The 14,565-nt window shown below is 44.0% G+C and overlaps 2 protein-coding genes across 2 annotated transcripts in view; one reads left to right on the plus strand and one right to left on the minus strand.

The window, feature by feature from the left end:
- The window catches only part of apc2 (APC regulator of WNT signaling pathway 2), a 23,160-nt gene extending 12,278 nt beyond the window's left edge, over positions 1-10,882 (plus strand). Inside the window, exons 7-13 of the mRNA XM_035653471.1 lie at positions 982-1,080; positions 1,723-2,131; positions 2,388-2,486; positions 2,567-2,706; positions 3,502-3,696; positions 3,848-4,062; positions 4,230-10,882. Coding sequence (XP_035509364.1) covers positions 982-1,080; positions 1,723-2,131; positions 2,388-2,486; positions 2,567-2,706; positions 3,502-3,696; positions 3,848-4,062; positions 4,230-9,786 — 6,714 coding nt within the window. The 3' untranslated portion in view covers positions 9,787-10,882. The remainder of the gene's footprint in view (positions 1-981; positions 1,081-1,722; positions 2,132-2,387; positions 2,487-2,566; positions 2,707-3,501; positions 3,697-3,847; positions 4,063-4,229) is intronic.
- A 1,958-nt stretch (positions 10,883-12,840) lies between these two features.
- Positions 12,841-14,565, minus strand: part of cunh19orf25 (chromosome unknown C19orf25 homolog) — a 2,688-nt gene continuing 963 nt past the window's right edge. Inside the window, exon 3 of the mRNA XM_035653472.1 lies at positions 12,841-14,146. Within this exon, the coding sequence (XP_035509365.1) occupies positions 13,965-14,146 (182 nt within the window). The 3' untranslated portion in view covers positions 12,841-13,964. The remainder of the gene's footprint in view (positions 14,147-14,565) is intronic.

A 14,565-nucleotide genomic window follows, 5' to 3' on the forward strand; every position in this document is an offset into this window, starting at 1 on the left:
GGGGGGGGGGGGGGTACTGTACATTTTCGGGGTGCGTTCAGCGTTGTTTAGAGAAATCCTGATAAACCCATCAGCTGCGTTTCTGCTTGCCAGCGTCCATTTTGTCATCATGTGTGCAGCTGCTTGTGTTTAATGGAGGTTTGGATCAGAGCCACAGACTGAACACACATACACACACAGACAGACAGACAGACAGACACACACACAGACAGACACACACACACACACACACAGACAGACACACACACGCTGAGCTTCATTTGGATTCACAGACTGAAATCCTCAGAGAATTGTATCACAGCTTTCATCCCCCTTTTATCATCCCATTACCATGGCAACGCCTCAGGGTGTGAGTGTGTCTGCGTGTGTGCATGTGTGTGTGTGTGTGTGTGAGAGGATCAGCATTCAGGCAGAGAAATGAACGTTTTACAGAGGAGATCTGATCTGGAATCTGTTTTCAGTATATTGATGCAACAATAAACAGAGAAAGATAAATAAAGATAAAATAGAGACAATATGACTTTTATTTAAATAAATGAATGAAGAGCTGCAGTTTGTGTTCACAGTGTGACTCATAAAGGATAATATATAAAGACATCAAATCTAATAAAGAAATAACTTAAATGTCGGCTGGATGTCATCAATTCAAAAGAACAGAAGAAAACAGGATAAATAATAACCAATAAATATTTTTACATTAATAATACGTTATTATGTCAATATACAAAATTCAACTGGTTTTCTTTCTGTGGTTTATATAAATATAAATTCAATAACTTTTGTCTGTTTTCTGGTTTTTAAACACTCATTTATTTCTTGGACGACACAGTTTGAGAATGTCTAATATTGTTTAATATGGATCAGACATGTAATGTATGTTTGTACTTCTGATATCACTGACAGAAATCAGATAATCTGCTTCCTTCACGTCATCCTCCTCTTCCTCCGTGTGTGTATGTGTGTGTGTGTGTGTGTGTGCAGCTGTCCGGAGCAGAGAAGCCCCCTGCTGGAGAACCAGAGAACAACCCGTCATCAGCCGCAGCAGCAGGATCAGAAGCTACTGCAGACGTAGGCAGCAAGGTGAGACAACACTGCCCCACCGAGGGGCAACATAGGGATTATAAAGTGGTAGTAAAGGGGTTATAAAGGGGTAATAAACTGCTCAAAAACCATCCATATCTCTGGTTTTACACAAACTTCCTGCAGTTACTGAGTTCACTGTTTGGATTCATTAATCAGTTATCAGCTGTTCTCTGCTGTTATTGATACAGATCGATAGAATAAGAAATATACTGACAATACAGTCAGTTTACTCACTGATAGAAAAGTGTCATCTAAAGGAGATAAAGAGAAACCTTTAACAAACACTGAACAACTGATTCATTAAATACCGTGGTAGAAGAAGTATTTAGGTCATTCTCTGAACACCAGAGTGTAGAAACGCTCTGCTCGTACGGCAGAATGGCCCAAAATGTATTACTGGATTATAATTATTAATGTGTTCATCACTTTTATGTTGCAGCTGGTAAATGTGGGGCTCATTATAATGACTTAACTTATTGCTGCTACACTAACTAAAAATAATACATCATTATTTATTATCGATTTTTTCGATATGGTAATAATGTGAATCTGCTGAAGACATGGTGGAGTGAAAGTATAAAGCAGTAGTATAAAGTAGAAATACTGAAGGAACTTGAGTGACTCTGAGCCTCCTTGCAGGTGGAGATGGTGTTCTGGCTGCTCTCCATGCTCGCTAACAGAGATAAGGAGGAGATGTCTCGGACTCTTCTGGCTCTGTCCAGCTCTCAGGACAGCTGCATCGCCATGAGGAAGTCTGGCTGCGTCCCTCTGCTGGTTCAGATTCTGCATGAGGGTCCAGGCAGCGGCAATGGGCCTGGCGAGACCACAGCGAACGGTACGACAGCGGCGGGCTGCAGCCGAGAGGCCAAATCCAGAGCCGCCGCAGCCCTCCACAACATCATCTACTCCCAGCAGGACGAGGGCCAGGCCCGCCGAGAGATGAGGGTGCTGCACATGCTGGAACAGGTCCGGACCTACTGTGACAGCGGCTGGGACTGGATCGAGAGCCACGCAGGGACACCTTCGCCTGCAGGAACCAAAACCACTGGTGAGTCAAGTTTTTGGGGAATTGTTGCAGCCTAAAATTCCTGATTTCATGAAAAAAGTGGGAGTTTAAACACTGCTAGTGTAGGAGCAGAGGGACCCAGTGGGCAATACTCCCACAGAATTCATGGGGGTTGATTGAATTTGGGTTATTTTTTACGTTTGCCACTTCCTGTAGTGACGGATATTTAGAGGCAAAGGTGTTTCCTCATTCAGCAGATTTATCGTTATTCTAATCTTCTTTTTTTTCTTCTCTGCAGACATCCCTGAACCTGTGGACCCTCAGATCTGTCAGGCCATGTGTGCCATCATGAAGCTTTCCTTTGAAGAGGAGTACCGGCGTGCCATGAATGAATTAGGTTTGTGAAACACCTACAAATCTTTGGTTTTTCCCGACATCAGTGACGCACTCTGTTAACAGTTTTGTGTTTTCTTCCAGGCGGTCTGCAAGTGGTGGCTGATCTGATCCACCTGGAGCAGGACATGTACGGCATGCAGAATGACCCCATCAACATGGCGCTGCGCCGCTACGCAGGCATGGCGGTGACTAACCTCACTTTTGGAGACGTCGTCAACAAGGTACAAAAAGAATGGGCAACTGGAGCGAGTACAGAGACTTTATTGATCACAGTATCACAGCAGCAAAAGGAAGTATAGAAACATATTATATGAATAAGAGAAGCAACATCAAACCAAAGTACATTCAAATACAACTTGGATGTATTTTAATTCTAAGCTACTTAATACTTAAAAATTGTACTGCACCACACTTACTTTTAATTACATTTCAGATTAGGACTTTCTAAAATGTTAAGTAATTGATATAAAGCATGTCACTTAAAATTAGCTCCACGTCGGCAAGCTACAACATTAATAATAATGTTTTTGTAACAATCAGGTAATATATGGTAGCATTACAATGACAGGGGCCATTCTAATGTTAGCATTAAGATTACTTTATTTATTATTACTTTTTTTGCAGCGGTGTAAATGTTGGCTTGTTCTGAGCATTAGCCTATTGGTAGCTATACTGTTAGCGTAACAATATTATTAACCCTGGTGTTAGCATGCATGCTGTTAGTCTTGGTGGTGCCATACTGTAGTTAGCATTAAAATGTTATTAACCTTGGTCTAATTGGTAGCATTTTTTTGTTGTAGTTTAAATGTTGGCATGTTTTGAGCATTAGCCTATTGTTAGCTATAGTGTCAGGGTTATAATGTTATCAACCCTGGTTAGCATTAAAATGTTATTAATCTTGATCCAAAAACAAACAAACAAAGAAAAAAGCAGCAGCAGCATTTTTTTGTGCAAAAACTGACTTGACCCTGTCTGTCTGTCTGTCTGTCTGTCTGTTTGACCTCCACCCCCTTTAGGCCACTCTGTGTTCAAAGAAGAGCTGCCTTCAGGCTCTGGTGGCCCAGCTGGCCTCAGACAGCGAGGAGCTTCATCAGGTGGTTTCCAGCATCCTGAGGAATCTGTCGTGGAGGGCCGACATCAACAGCAAGAGAGTCCTCAGAGACATCGGTTGTGTGTCTGCACTGATGACCTGTGCCCTGCAGGCCACAAAGGTAACGGAAAACAAACCAATCCACACAGAGGAGATACAACAATAACAGAGAAAATACTTTATTGTAGGAGGCAATGTGAAGAAGATATGTTTGTTTGTTTGTTTGCAAAGGAGTCCAAATAAAACCTTTTTTTGTTTTTCTGGTTTTCCAGGAGTCGACCCTGAAGAGTCTTCTGAGCGCTCTGTGGAATCTGTCTGCTCACAGCATCGACAACAAGGTGGCGATCTGTTCAGTGGATGGAGCTCTGGGCTTCCTGGTCAGCACACTGACGTACCGATGTCAGACCAACTCGCTTGCCATCATCGAGAGCGGCGGAGGGATCCTTCGAAATGTGTCGAGTCTAGTCGCTACACGAGAAGATTACAGGTGGGTTTCTGAGAGTCAAACACTGATCGTCACAATAGTAAAGAAATGTCTTCCTTTTTGTGTATAGCCACTAGAACAGACCCTTTAAGAATAACTAGCAAGTAATAATTTGCTTCTTCTGGACATAATAAATTGATTGAAATGTCTTTCCCTATCTTTCTTCACAGGCAAATCCTCAGGGACCACAACTGCCTCCACACTCTGCTACAGCATCTGCGGTCCCACAGCCTGACCATAGTGAGCAACGCCTGCGGGACTCTCTGGAACCTTTCTGCCCGAAGTCCGAAAGACCAGGAGCTGCTGTGGGACCTAGGGGCAGTTAGCATGCTGCGCAACCTTATCCACTCCAAGCACAAGATGATAGCCATGGGCAGCGCCGCAGCTTTAAGGAACCTCCTCACCAATCGACCCCTGAAATATAAGGATGCTGCAGTTGTATCCCCCGGCTCCTGCATGCCCTCACTCTACATGAGGAAACAAAAGGCTCTGGAGGCCGAGCTGGACGCCAAACACCTAGCGGAAACCTTTGATACACTTGAGAAACAGAGCCCCAAGCACTTGACCCTCAACAAGCCACTACGGCACATTGAGAGTCTGGCAAAGGATTACGCATCTGATTCTGGTTGTTTTGATGATGATGAGGCCCCCAACGTCTCCAGTAGCCTGGACACTGGGAGCTTCTCGATGCTGTCTATGTTCCTTACCAACTCTAATTTCCTGCAAAACCAACCACGTAAGAGGGACAGTGAACCAGAGAGAGACATAGATCCGCCTCAGACGGTCGAGAAGAGACGCGCACCTCCTGACGATGTAGTATCTGCCGCTGCAGAGAAGCTAGCAAAAAAGATCACCAACACGGTTGCCAAGATCGACAGGTTAGTTGAAGACATCACCATGCACACATCCTCTGAAGACAGTTTTAGCCTCAGCTCGGAAGACCACCTGGCGGACTGGCCTTACGGATTGGATGAACTCAATGAAGCCAGAGCGAAATCATGCTCCCCCTGCCGTCTCTCTGATACAAGCAGCCTGGCTCACAGAGAACGCCTCAGTAGAGCACACGCCCTCTTGCGCCTCAAAACTGCCCATACAAGTGTATCAACAGACAGCCTGAACAGTGGAAGCACCAGTGATGGCTACTGCGGCAGCAAAGACCAAATGCGACCTCCTCCAAGAGCTCTAATGATGCAACAACGACCCAACCAGCTTGATCTCAAAGTGGCTCATCAAGATTACCTTAATGTAGGACCTTCTGTCCTTAATGAGACTAACCAGCAAGATATTCCTGAGAGAGATTCTGTGGACAACAAAGACGTGAAAGCTCTAGAGTTCGGCAGCACAGATGCAGAAAAGAACCAGGATCAACCTGTGCAAACACCTGTCAGTGTATCCACAAAAGTCTCCTCTGATGTCAGCATGACTTCAATTAAACTGTCTCCTTCTTATCAACAGGTCCCACTCATTCAGAGTGTGGCCAAATTTGGTGTAGCAAAGACAGCAATCAATGTCCAAGCAGCTCAAGCAATGCGGAGGCAAGCATGGGTACCTACTGTAATGACTGGGGGAAGTATTACAAAGTTTTCTCCAATGACATCCACCAGAAGCCCAACCATTGGGACAATGGAGACGGTCCAGAAATACTCTGTGGAAAACACCCCGATTTGCTTCTCCCGCTGCAGTTCACTTTCCTCTCTCTCCTCTGGCGACGGAGCACTTGATGGACAAAGTGAAAATGAGCTGGAGAGTGACTCATCATTAGAAATAATTGAAGTGGAGGATGAAGAAATGGTGAAAAAAGCTGAAGAGGATGAAACCTTGGAGGACCTGAGTGACAGCCAGCTGCTGATGACTGACTCAAAAACCTTTCCCAGTAAAGAAACCGATCCCATTGAGATCCCCTGTCCTGCTAAAAGGGAAAAGGTGTTCCTTAGAGCAGCTTCACCAGCCATACTTGAAGACAGATCTCCATCCAGTTCATCTGAGAATTACATACACGAGACACCCCTGGTAATGAGTCGCTGTAGCTCAGTCAGTTCACTGGGCAGCTTTGAGTCTCCCTCTATTGCCAGCTCAATCCAAAGTGACCCGTGCAGTGAGATGATTGATGGAACAATAAGCCCTAGTGATCTTCCCGACAGCCCAGGGCAAACCATGCCTCCTAGTCGAAGTAAAACTCCCTGTTGTGTTGAGTCAAATGGACCAGAAACACAGACCACAGGAATAGCAGGCCAGTGGGAAAGCAGCCTGCGGAAGTTCATGGAGATTGCAGACTGTAAGGAGAGGTTTAACCTTCCTCCTGACCTGGACACAATGATCTACTTCACTGTGGAAAAGCCCACGGAAAATTTTTCTTGCGCTTCGAGTTTAAGTGCTCTGCCTCTTCATGAACACTACATACAGAAAGATGTGGAGCTGAAACTGACACCCCTACTCCAGCAAAATGACAAAAATCTTCCTTTCCCTGATGAGGATGAGCAAGGACTTGACCATGGGGAGAGATATAGTGAGGGCAACTCAGATGATGACATAGAAATCTTAAAGGAATGCATCAACTCAGCAATGCCTTCCAAATTCAGAAAAGTAAGACCTTCCCTGATGACCACCATCCCTCCTCATATTCTGAATTCCCAGGTCCGAAAACCAATACATCTCCCAGTGTACATGATGCTCCCAAATGGCAAAACCCAAATATGTCCTGGGAGGAGAATTGTCATCCCACAAAAGGACTTAAAGTTTGATGATTCGTCCTTCACTGATTCTGCAGAAGGTACACCTGTTAACTTCTCCAGCACAACATCGCTAAGTGATGAAACAATTCAGTATCCCGTGAAGGAGAGGGGGGCTAAAGACTGCACAGCTAAAGGTATGAACAAACAGTTGCTCGATGATGAGGCAAAGAGGATTGAAGACTTGAGGATATTCTCACACTTCCACAAACCCAACAGGATGAACTACCCACCTGAGATACAAATGAACCGAACAACTAAACATGTCATTCCTACTCAGAGGGTGCTGATGCAAAGCAAAGAGGTAGCCGATAGAGTGGCAAGCCAAAGAAATCGTGATCAGTCTCCTAACCAACAAAAGAGGAGGCAAGGTCAAGGCCCAGTCAGGAAACTGGAACTGCCGGTCATAAAGCAAAACACAGAAGGTAACCTTAATGTGGGATCACAAAAAGGAAACACAATCTATCGACAAATGACACGTTCTTCAGAGGACAGTAACGGATTCTATGATGATGAAAATGACAAAGATGAAGCAATGAAACAAACAAGTAGAAAACAGATCAGGGAAGCAAGCAGAAATACTCTCTCCCGGAGCATGACAAATATTGGCAGGATTGATAATTCCCAAGGAAGGTCCAGAGGGTTTCACAGGATTAAACAGAATTTGATAAAGGATGAATCCTTGGCATGTTACTCACTAAGTTCCTCTCTCAGTTCACTGAGTGATGCAGAGTTTGAAGATCATAAATCAAAAGCCCAGCAAATATGGTATAAAAACAGACACAACAAAACACTCAATATGGCACAACAAACAAAGTCTATGACCATTCACAGCCAATACGAAGAGCCAAGTTCACCAAGCTCTGTCAGCATGGATTCAGAGGATGACCTCCTTCAGAAATGCATAACATCTGCCATGCCCAAGCAAAGAAGGAAGCTTGCTGCCAGGAAGAAGAAAGCTGAAAATACTCAAAAACAAAAACAAAAGGCATCTGATGGGTGGAACATGGATGAGGAAATGGATAGTGATGATACAGCATGGGATAAAGATTCAGACCTCAATAGTGTTGAATGGAGAGCCATACAAGAAGGTGCTAATTGTGTTGTCACTGGGCTGCAGGCATCAAAGTCTCAAGAGCCATCTTCTGAAGAGACTGAATCAGTCCTGTCATTCATGTCAACATCCAGCTTTACACCCAAAGAACGGAAGTTTGCTAAAGAAAAAAAGGCAAATAAACCTCTAGACTTCGCTCAGCGGAAGCCAGTTGCAAACTTACCAGTGGTTTTCAGAGGCAGGACAGTGATCTATACGCCGAAAAAAGAGACAGCTCCATCACAAAGACCTCCTCCCAGAAAAGTACCAACCAAGACAGATGCTCCAAAGAACCCAAACCTTGCTCAGCATAGATCAAAGAGCCTTCACCGATTAGGCCAGCCCCAGGAAACTGAGTTTTCTTTGCCAAAGAGGAGCTCTACTCCACCTCCAAGGATACCAAAAAGTTCATCCTCTGGATCATCGCAAAGCTCTACACCATCCAAACATTCACAGAAGAAGATAACGTCCCCGACACAGACAAATAAATCCATCCAGAAAAAGAATGCCTCCCCAACCAGTCCGCCAGCTAGTAGTCCCCCTGAAAGAAAGGGACGCTCTCCTGTTGTGAATCAAAATGAAAAATCCCCACCACCTAAAACTCAGAAGTCACCTGTCCGAATCCCTTTTATGCAAAATTCAGTCAGGCCCAGACCTCTGTCACCTCTGGTGACAAATCAAACATATGGCAGACAAACCAATCAGGTCAGTGGGAAAAGGGTGTCGCCCGCCAATAGACTTGAACTGGTCAGGATGACTTCTGGCCATTCAAGTGGTGGTGAGTCTGATCGCAATGGATTCTTGAGACAGTTGACTTTCATTAAGGAGTCAAAGACTGTGCTAAGACGTGATGGCACTGCACGCAACATGCCTGGATCTCAGAATGGATCTCAGAATGGATCCCCCCGCAGAGCAGTTCCTGGAGCTTCAGCTGTCTTCCTTTGCTCATCACGCTGTCAGGAACTTAAGGCAGCTGTGCAAACCCAGAGAAGGGTGCAAGTCAAAGGTCCAGCACAAGCACAGCAAGTCCAGAGGCCAGACCGTGGCCTTCAGAAGCAGACAAAAACCCTCTCTCGAGCTACTTCAAGTGAAAGGGACCTATCTGCAAGACGCCCAGGCAGGAGAACAAGTTCTGAAAGCCCCTGCAGAGTGGCTCAGCAAAATGGGCCTGGCAGAGTGTCTGGAGCCAGGCAGCAACAAGACAAAGATAATTTTAAACGTCACGCCTCATCACCAAGCATAAACATACTGAGCAGAGTGACCAGCCGTTCTTCCCTCCGCTCCTCATCATCTGATTCAAGTGGAAGAGCAAAGAGCGAGGATGATACAAAGAAGAAAGGGCAGAGATCTGCATCTCGGCTAAATGACAGAGTCACCTGGAGGAGGATCAGGGATGAAGATGTACCTCAGATCTTGAAAAGCACTCTGCCAGCCAATGCATTACCTCTGGTGCCTTCTCCTGACGGGGAAAAGCCAAAGCCAGCTCTTCCAGGAAAACTGCCAACCATTCTCCTTGCATCTCGCAAGACAAGTGACGCAACTGTCCAGACAGAAGATTTTTCAAACAAGATCAACTCGAGCACCTCTCCGACGGTTGAAACTGCCTCTGTGATGTCAGAGGAAGTGGCCAGACTAGCGCTATTCAGAAAGATTAGTGCCACCTCTGGGAGTAACCTCCAGGATGGAGATTCAGATGGCTCCCTGAGGAGCCACAGCACCGTCTCTACAGGAACATCAGACAGCCACGTGGGTGGAGCTGTCCATTTCCGCCAAGGATCCCCCAGCAAAGCCGCACGAATTACTCCATTTAATTACACCCCAAGTCCCATGGCCTGCTGCCTACAAGACACACAGAGCCAAACAGCCACAGTCAATGAGAAGTCAGTGGGAAAAAGTGAGTTGTAGGACATTTAGTGGACAACATGGATGACTCTACTGTGTTCCTTTATGAAACTCAGCACTCAGGTGGACAAGGAGTGTGCTGGTCCCTATACCTCGGGTACTGACCCTTTACTTTCTCCATTCACTGCATTCAAGTTTTTCTCTGAACAATTTATCACAGCTTCCATCTACCATTCATAAAGGGTTGGATGTATGCATTGAGACCGGTCTGACATGAACAGGCCATCAATAACTTTTAGAGATGCACTTCAGAGAAAAAATATCTCACACGAAACGAAGTGCATCTTTTTGTACTTTTTTTGTATTTGTAGAATAATCATTGCCTGGTAGAAATGTAGTGAAAACATAAAGCAAAAGACAATGAACTTGAGCACATAAATCACCATCGGTCTCCTAGACAGAATCGATAAAAGAACAATATTATGCAAACTTTTGAAGGATAACTCGCTGGACTTTTACCTGAAAAGGTGAAAACTATGGCGGACTGTTGACTCACAAAGGACATAATTCTTTTTTCTTCTCTTTTTTTACATACATACATCCAGTACATCAACAATTTGGGTCTTTGACTCACAACTCAACTGTACATGATACACTGTTAGCCTTTCTGGTTACATATATGGAGCTCAGTGGGGTTGGGGGGTACATTTTTGATCAAACATTTCTTCAAATTAATAGTAAAATCACCATATTGCATTTGTATAGGGGATATGCCATAGTTTGTGATGATAATAGAGTGCCCTCTTTTCGACCACAAGGCAAACTTCTTAAAACTGTATTCAAACAGCTCATTGCACTTCGAAACTCATCTATGTTCAAATACATTTTCGCACTATTATGGGGTTGCTATCTGTATAAATGGTAGGGCAGATTTACAATATATAATCTCTCTGCTCGATGTCATCATATTGCCCAAATTAAGTCAAATCTGAGGGTATGATTCATCACAAATTTGCACCCGGACACCTACTGGACTCCATCACTGCTGCAGAAAATATTATAGCAAATACCGTCATTTTCCAAACTATCAGCTGATTTGGAGTAACACTCTCTCCTTCACACTCTCCTGTACTCTATCTTAATCAGTATTGTAAATAACTTGCAGATATACAAAATCTTCAAAGCTTCCCAGTGGGCAAAAGAATCTCTGTGTTGCTCCCTGACAGCATGCTAATATATTCACCAACTGTATACACACTCCCATTACCATTGTCGAAACTGGATGAAAATTCCGTCTAAAGCCCGACGAGAGTATCACTAGCCATCTGTATTCAAGTGCCGCAAATACCTATAATGCTATAGACTGTCAGCGTAGATAAACAAAGCCTCTGTTAATCGAATGCAATGACATTATATTTGTGTTTGCTACTAGATTCAGACACTGTTTGCTGTTGAGTATTTCCTGTCGAGAAACGATTTGATTCAGTAAGGGTCGGGCTTTCAGTCGACGGTATCCTTACAGAAGTTATCCTCTGGAAGTCTTTATAACGTGTTAATATCTGCTTAACTGTGTTGCTGTTAAAGTAGTGATAGGTCGAGAAGTCGAATATAAAGAATATTCTCTGTAGTTGTACCATCACTCCTCCATGTGTGCTCGCAGATCAAGGACAGCAGAGTGCTGGACGGAACATTAATCTACATTAAGGGGCTGTTTATTCATAAAAACGAGGTTTTGTATTTACTGCTACCACCCTTCTGTATTTCCAAAGCATGTTCTAAGTATGAATAAAGCCCAAGTCGCTTTTGTCCCAGTGGCCATTTTAAGATAAGTGATACACCACCAAAATCTACTTAATCTTCTGAGTATCAAACAATCACCCACTGTATACAGTATGTTTGGAAGCACATTTCCACCTATGTGACAGGAAAATAATTATGCTGTATCTCATTATGAGAAACTCTTACAATAATGACTTACATCTTTCTAAAACCTGCATGAGAAATTCCAGTTTGTTAAAGTGAAATTGTAAGAAAAAGTAGAATGTCTTCATAAAATGTGTACAGTACAGATTACAAAGCACAGAATTAAAGCAGAAAACTGTTTGTGACACACATGAAAACTCAACTCAAACTTAAATGTTGACCTAAAAACCTCAGCGTTGATATAATTTCTGCACAATTGTTTGTTTTCTCGACACTCACAAATTCTTTGTGCAGCTACAAACAGGGCTGAGCAATATGTCAAATTATTCAGATTCATTCAAATTTTGATTTTGCATAATGAGTAAAATGTCTACATTGTGAAAATGGAGTTATTACAGCGTGCACAAGGTTTCTGTCCGTCAGTCACGGAGATGAGAGCTACTAAATTAGCCGTCTTTAGTCATGATGGTCCTGTAAACCGTTTATATGTACACTGGCTGTGGATTACAGGACCGTCCTGACTCCAGATATCAATAGAGGTGCAACAATAAGTCGATAAATCAATTAGTTGTTAACTTAATCGCCAAATATTTTGAGGCCGTAACCGTCGGCTTGAAAGGTGAATTTCTAAACTTGAAGGTTTGATACTCAAAAGACAGATTTTGGTTGGGAAATCACTTGAACAGCCCCTAAAGAGTAAAATCAGGATGAGAAAGATGAACATTGTGTGGGAATGGGGCTCCATGTTAAAAAACCATCAGAAGGTCCTGGAGGTTAGTCCGCCATCACTGCCGGCGGCCTTGTTCAAGTCCGGCTGGAGATCTAAGACAAGTTCATGTCCAAACGAATGCAGACGAGTTTAAAATACTGCATTCAGTGCTCCAGTTCACAAACTAAATGTTGAAGTAAAATTAATCTGTACATGCATGTGACTGAATCAGAATTATTAGCGAGGAGCAAACCATTAGTTTTTATGGACAGGAGTAATTAGCCGTCTCAGACCATAATGGCGGCGAGGTCCCAGCCTACTGAGGGTGAACGAGGCCACAGTGGCGTGTGGTGCCATGTGAAATAGGCAAAGCAACAGAGGTGTGTCATAATAAATGTTTTCATCCAATAAAAAGTGACGTGTTTCATTAAACCGCTGTGTCGACTCTCCTTCGTGCAGACGTAATAAATAGACAGAAAACATGACATCGTCCACATAGAGCTTTTTATTTGGTTCGGTTGTGAAACATTCAAAGACACAAAGAAAGGTTGTTCAGACTGAACATGAAGACAGTTTTACAGGAGACACAAAGAATGCTATGTATATTATCAAAATCTATCGATGATAGGTTCCTAAGCCCCGCCGCTTTTTGCTCTGTGCCCCAATCACAGTTGAGCAAGCCTTGATCAACTTCCTCCTTTCCTGTACTTACATATGCTATATGCTAGGCTAATCTATGTTGAAAAGACAACCACATTCTGAAGATGGTTAAAGAATGAAAGAGACATACAGGGTCTCTATAGTATCAATGAATCACCAACTATTTTGATAACTGATTCACTGGTTAGTGTTTATGTTGTTAGTGTTTTTAAAGAAAAATGTCCAAATTCTTTGATTTCAGCTTCTCCAATGTGAATATTTTCTGGTTCCTTTGTTCCTCTGTGAGAGTAACCTGATTATCTTTGGGTTGTGGACTAAATAAGACATTTGAGGACGCCTCAGGCTCTAGGAAACACTGCTCAACATTTCTCAACATGTTCCTGCCCAGTGTGAACAGAAGGGACAATTACTGGAGGTAAAACCTTCAGGGCTCTCTCTGATGGGGACTTCAGTAGCCCGTGTTGTCCAGCAGATGGCGCCATCCTGCCTGCACCACATGTTCAAACAAAGAAGGGAAAACTGGGACAATGTGGAATCTTTAGGATTTGATTTGAGGATTCAAACTGAGTTCATGTTCAGTCTGAACACGTCTTAAACTTTCATCTGATCTGATGAGCAACAGCAGCTGATCAATCAGTGACTCTCCAGCTGATAGTGGACAGCAATCACTGCGTGGGTCACATAAAGCTCTCTGCTCATTGGCCCTTTATATTCTGTATATTGATAAAGTCACTGATCAGTTGATGATGTCACGCTGTATCAGCCTGTAATCAGCTGTGTTCACTTATCGCTCACACTAACCCAACAGAGGTCAGAGGTCAGAGGTCAGCCATCACTGGGGCTCCTGAAGCTCCACCAGAGTCTGGCTCAGGGGCACTTGGGCGGATTCGGTGGAGCCGGTCGGCGCTCTGAGGACGAGAGGGAGAGAGTCTAACAGAGAGGAGCAGAGTCAGAGTGTTTGACCTTTGACCTCCGCCACGTCTTTCTCCAGCTGTTCTCCCGCAGCTCGTAGCTCCTCCCTCTGCCGCAGCAACTGACCTCTGACCTCCTGCAGCCGCTCGTTCAGCTCCAGATACCGACGGCACTGCTGGAACCTGAGATCCACATCGCTGTCTGAGGGCCGGGGCGAGTCTGAGGACGAGAACCAGTCGGTAAACTACAGGACCACAGTCGGATTAAATACTACAGGACCAACAGTCAGCGGTTAAACTTACAGGACAACAGTCGGTAAACTACAGAGACAACAGTCGGTAAAACTTACAGACAACAGTCGGGTAAACTACCAGGACAACACGTCGGTAAAAAACTACAGGACAACAGTCGGGTAAGGAACTACAGGACAACAGTCGGGTAAACTACAGGAACAACAGTCCGGTAAACTACAGACAAACAGGTCCGGTAAATACAGGACAAACAGGCTCGGTAAACTACAGGACAAACAGTCGGTAAAACTACAGGACAAAACAGAATCCGGTAAACTTACAGGAGCAACAGTCGTAAACTACAGGACAAACAGTCTGGTAAAATACAGGAAAACAGGTTCTGAGGGT

Source organism: Morone saxatilis, unplaced genomic scaffold (assembly GCF_004916995.1).
Source record: "Morone saxatilis isolate NCDOM2014 unplaced genomic scaffold, NCSU_SB_2.0 Contig12, whole genome shotgun sequence".
Lineage (NCBI taxonomy): Eukaryota > Metazoa > Chordata > Actinopteri > Moronidae > Morone > Morone saxatilis.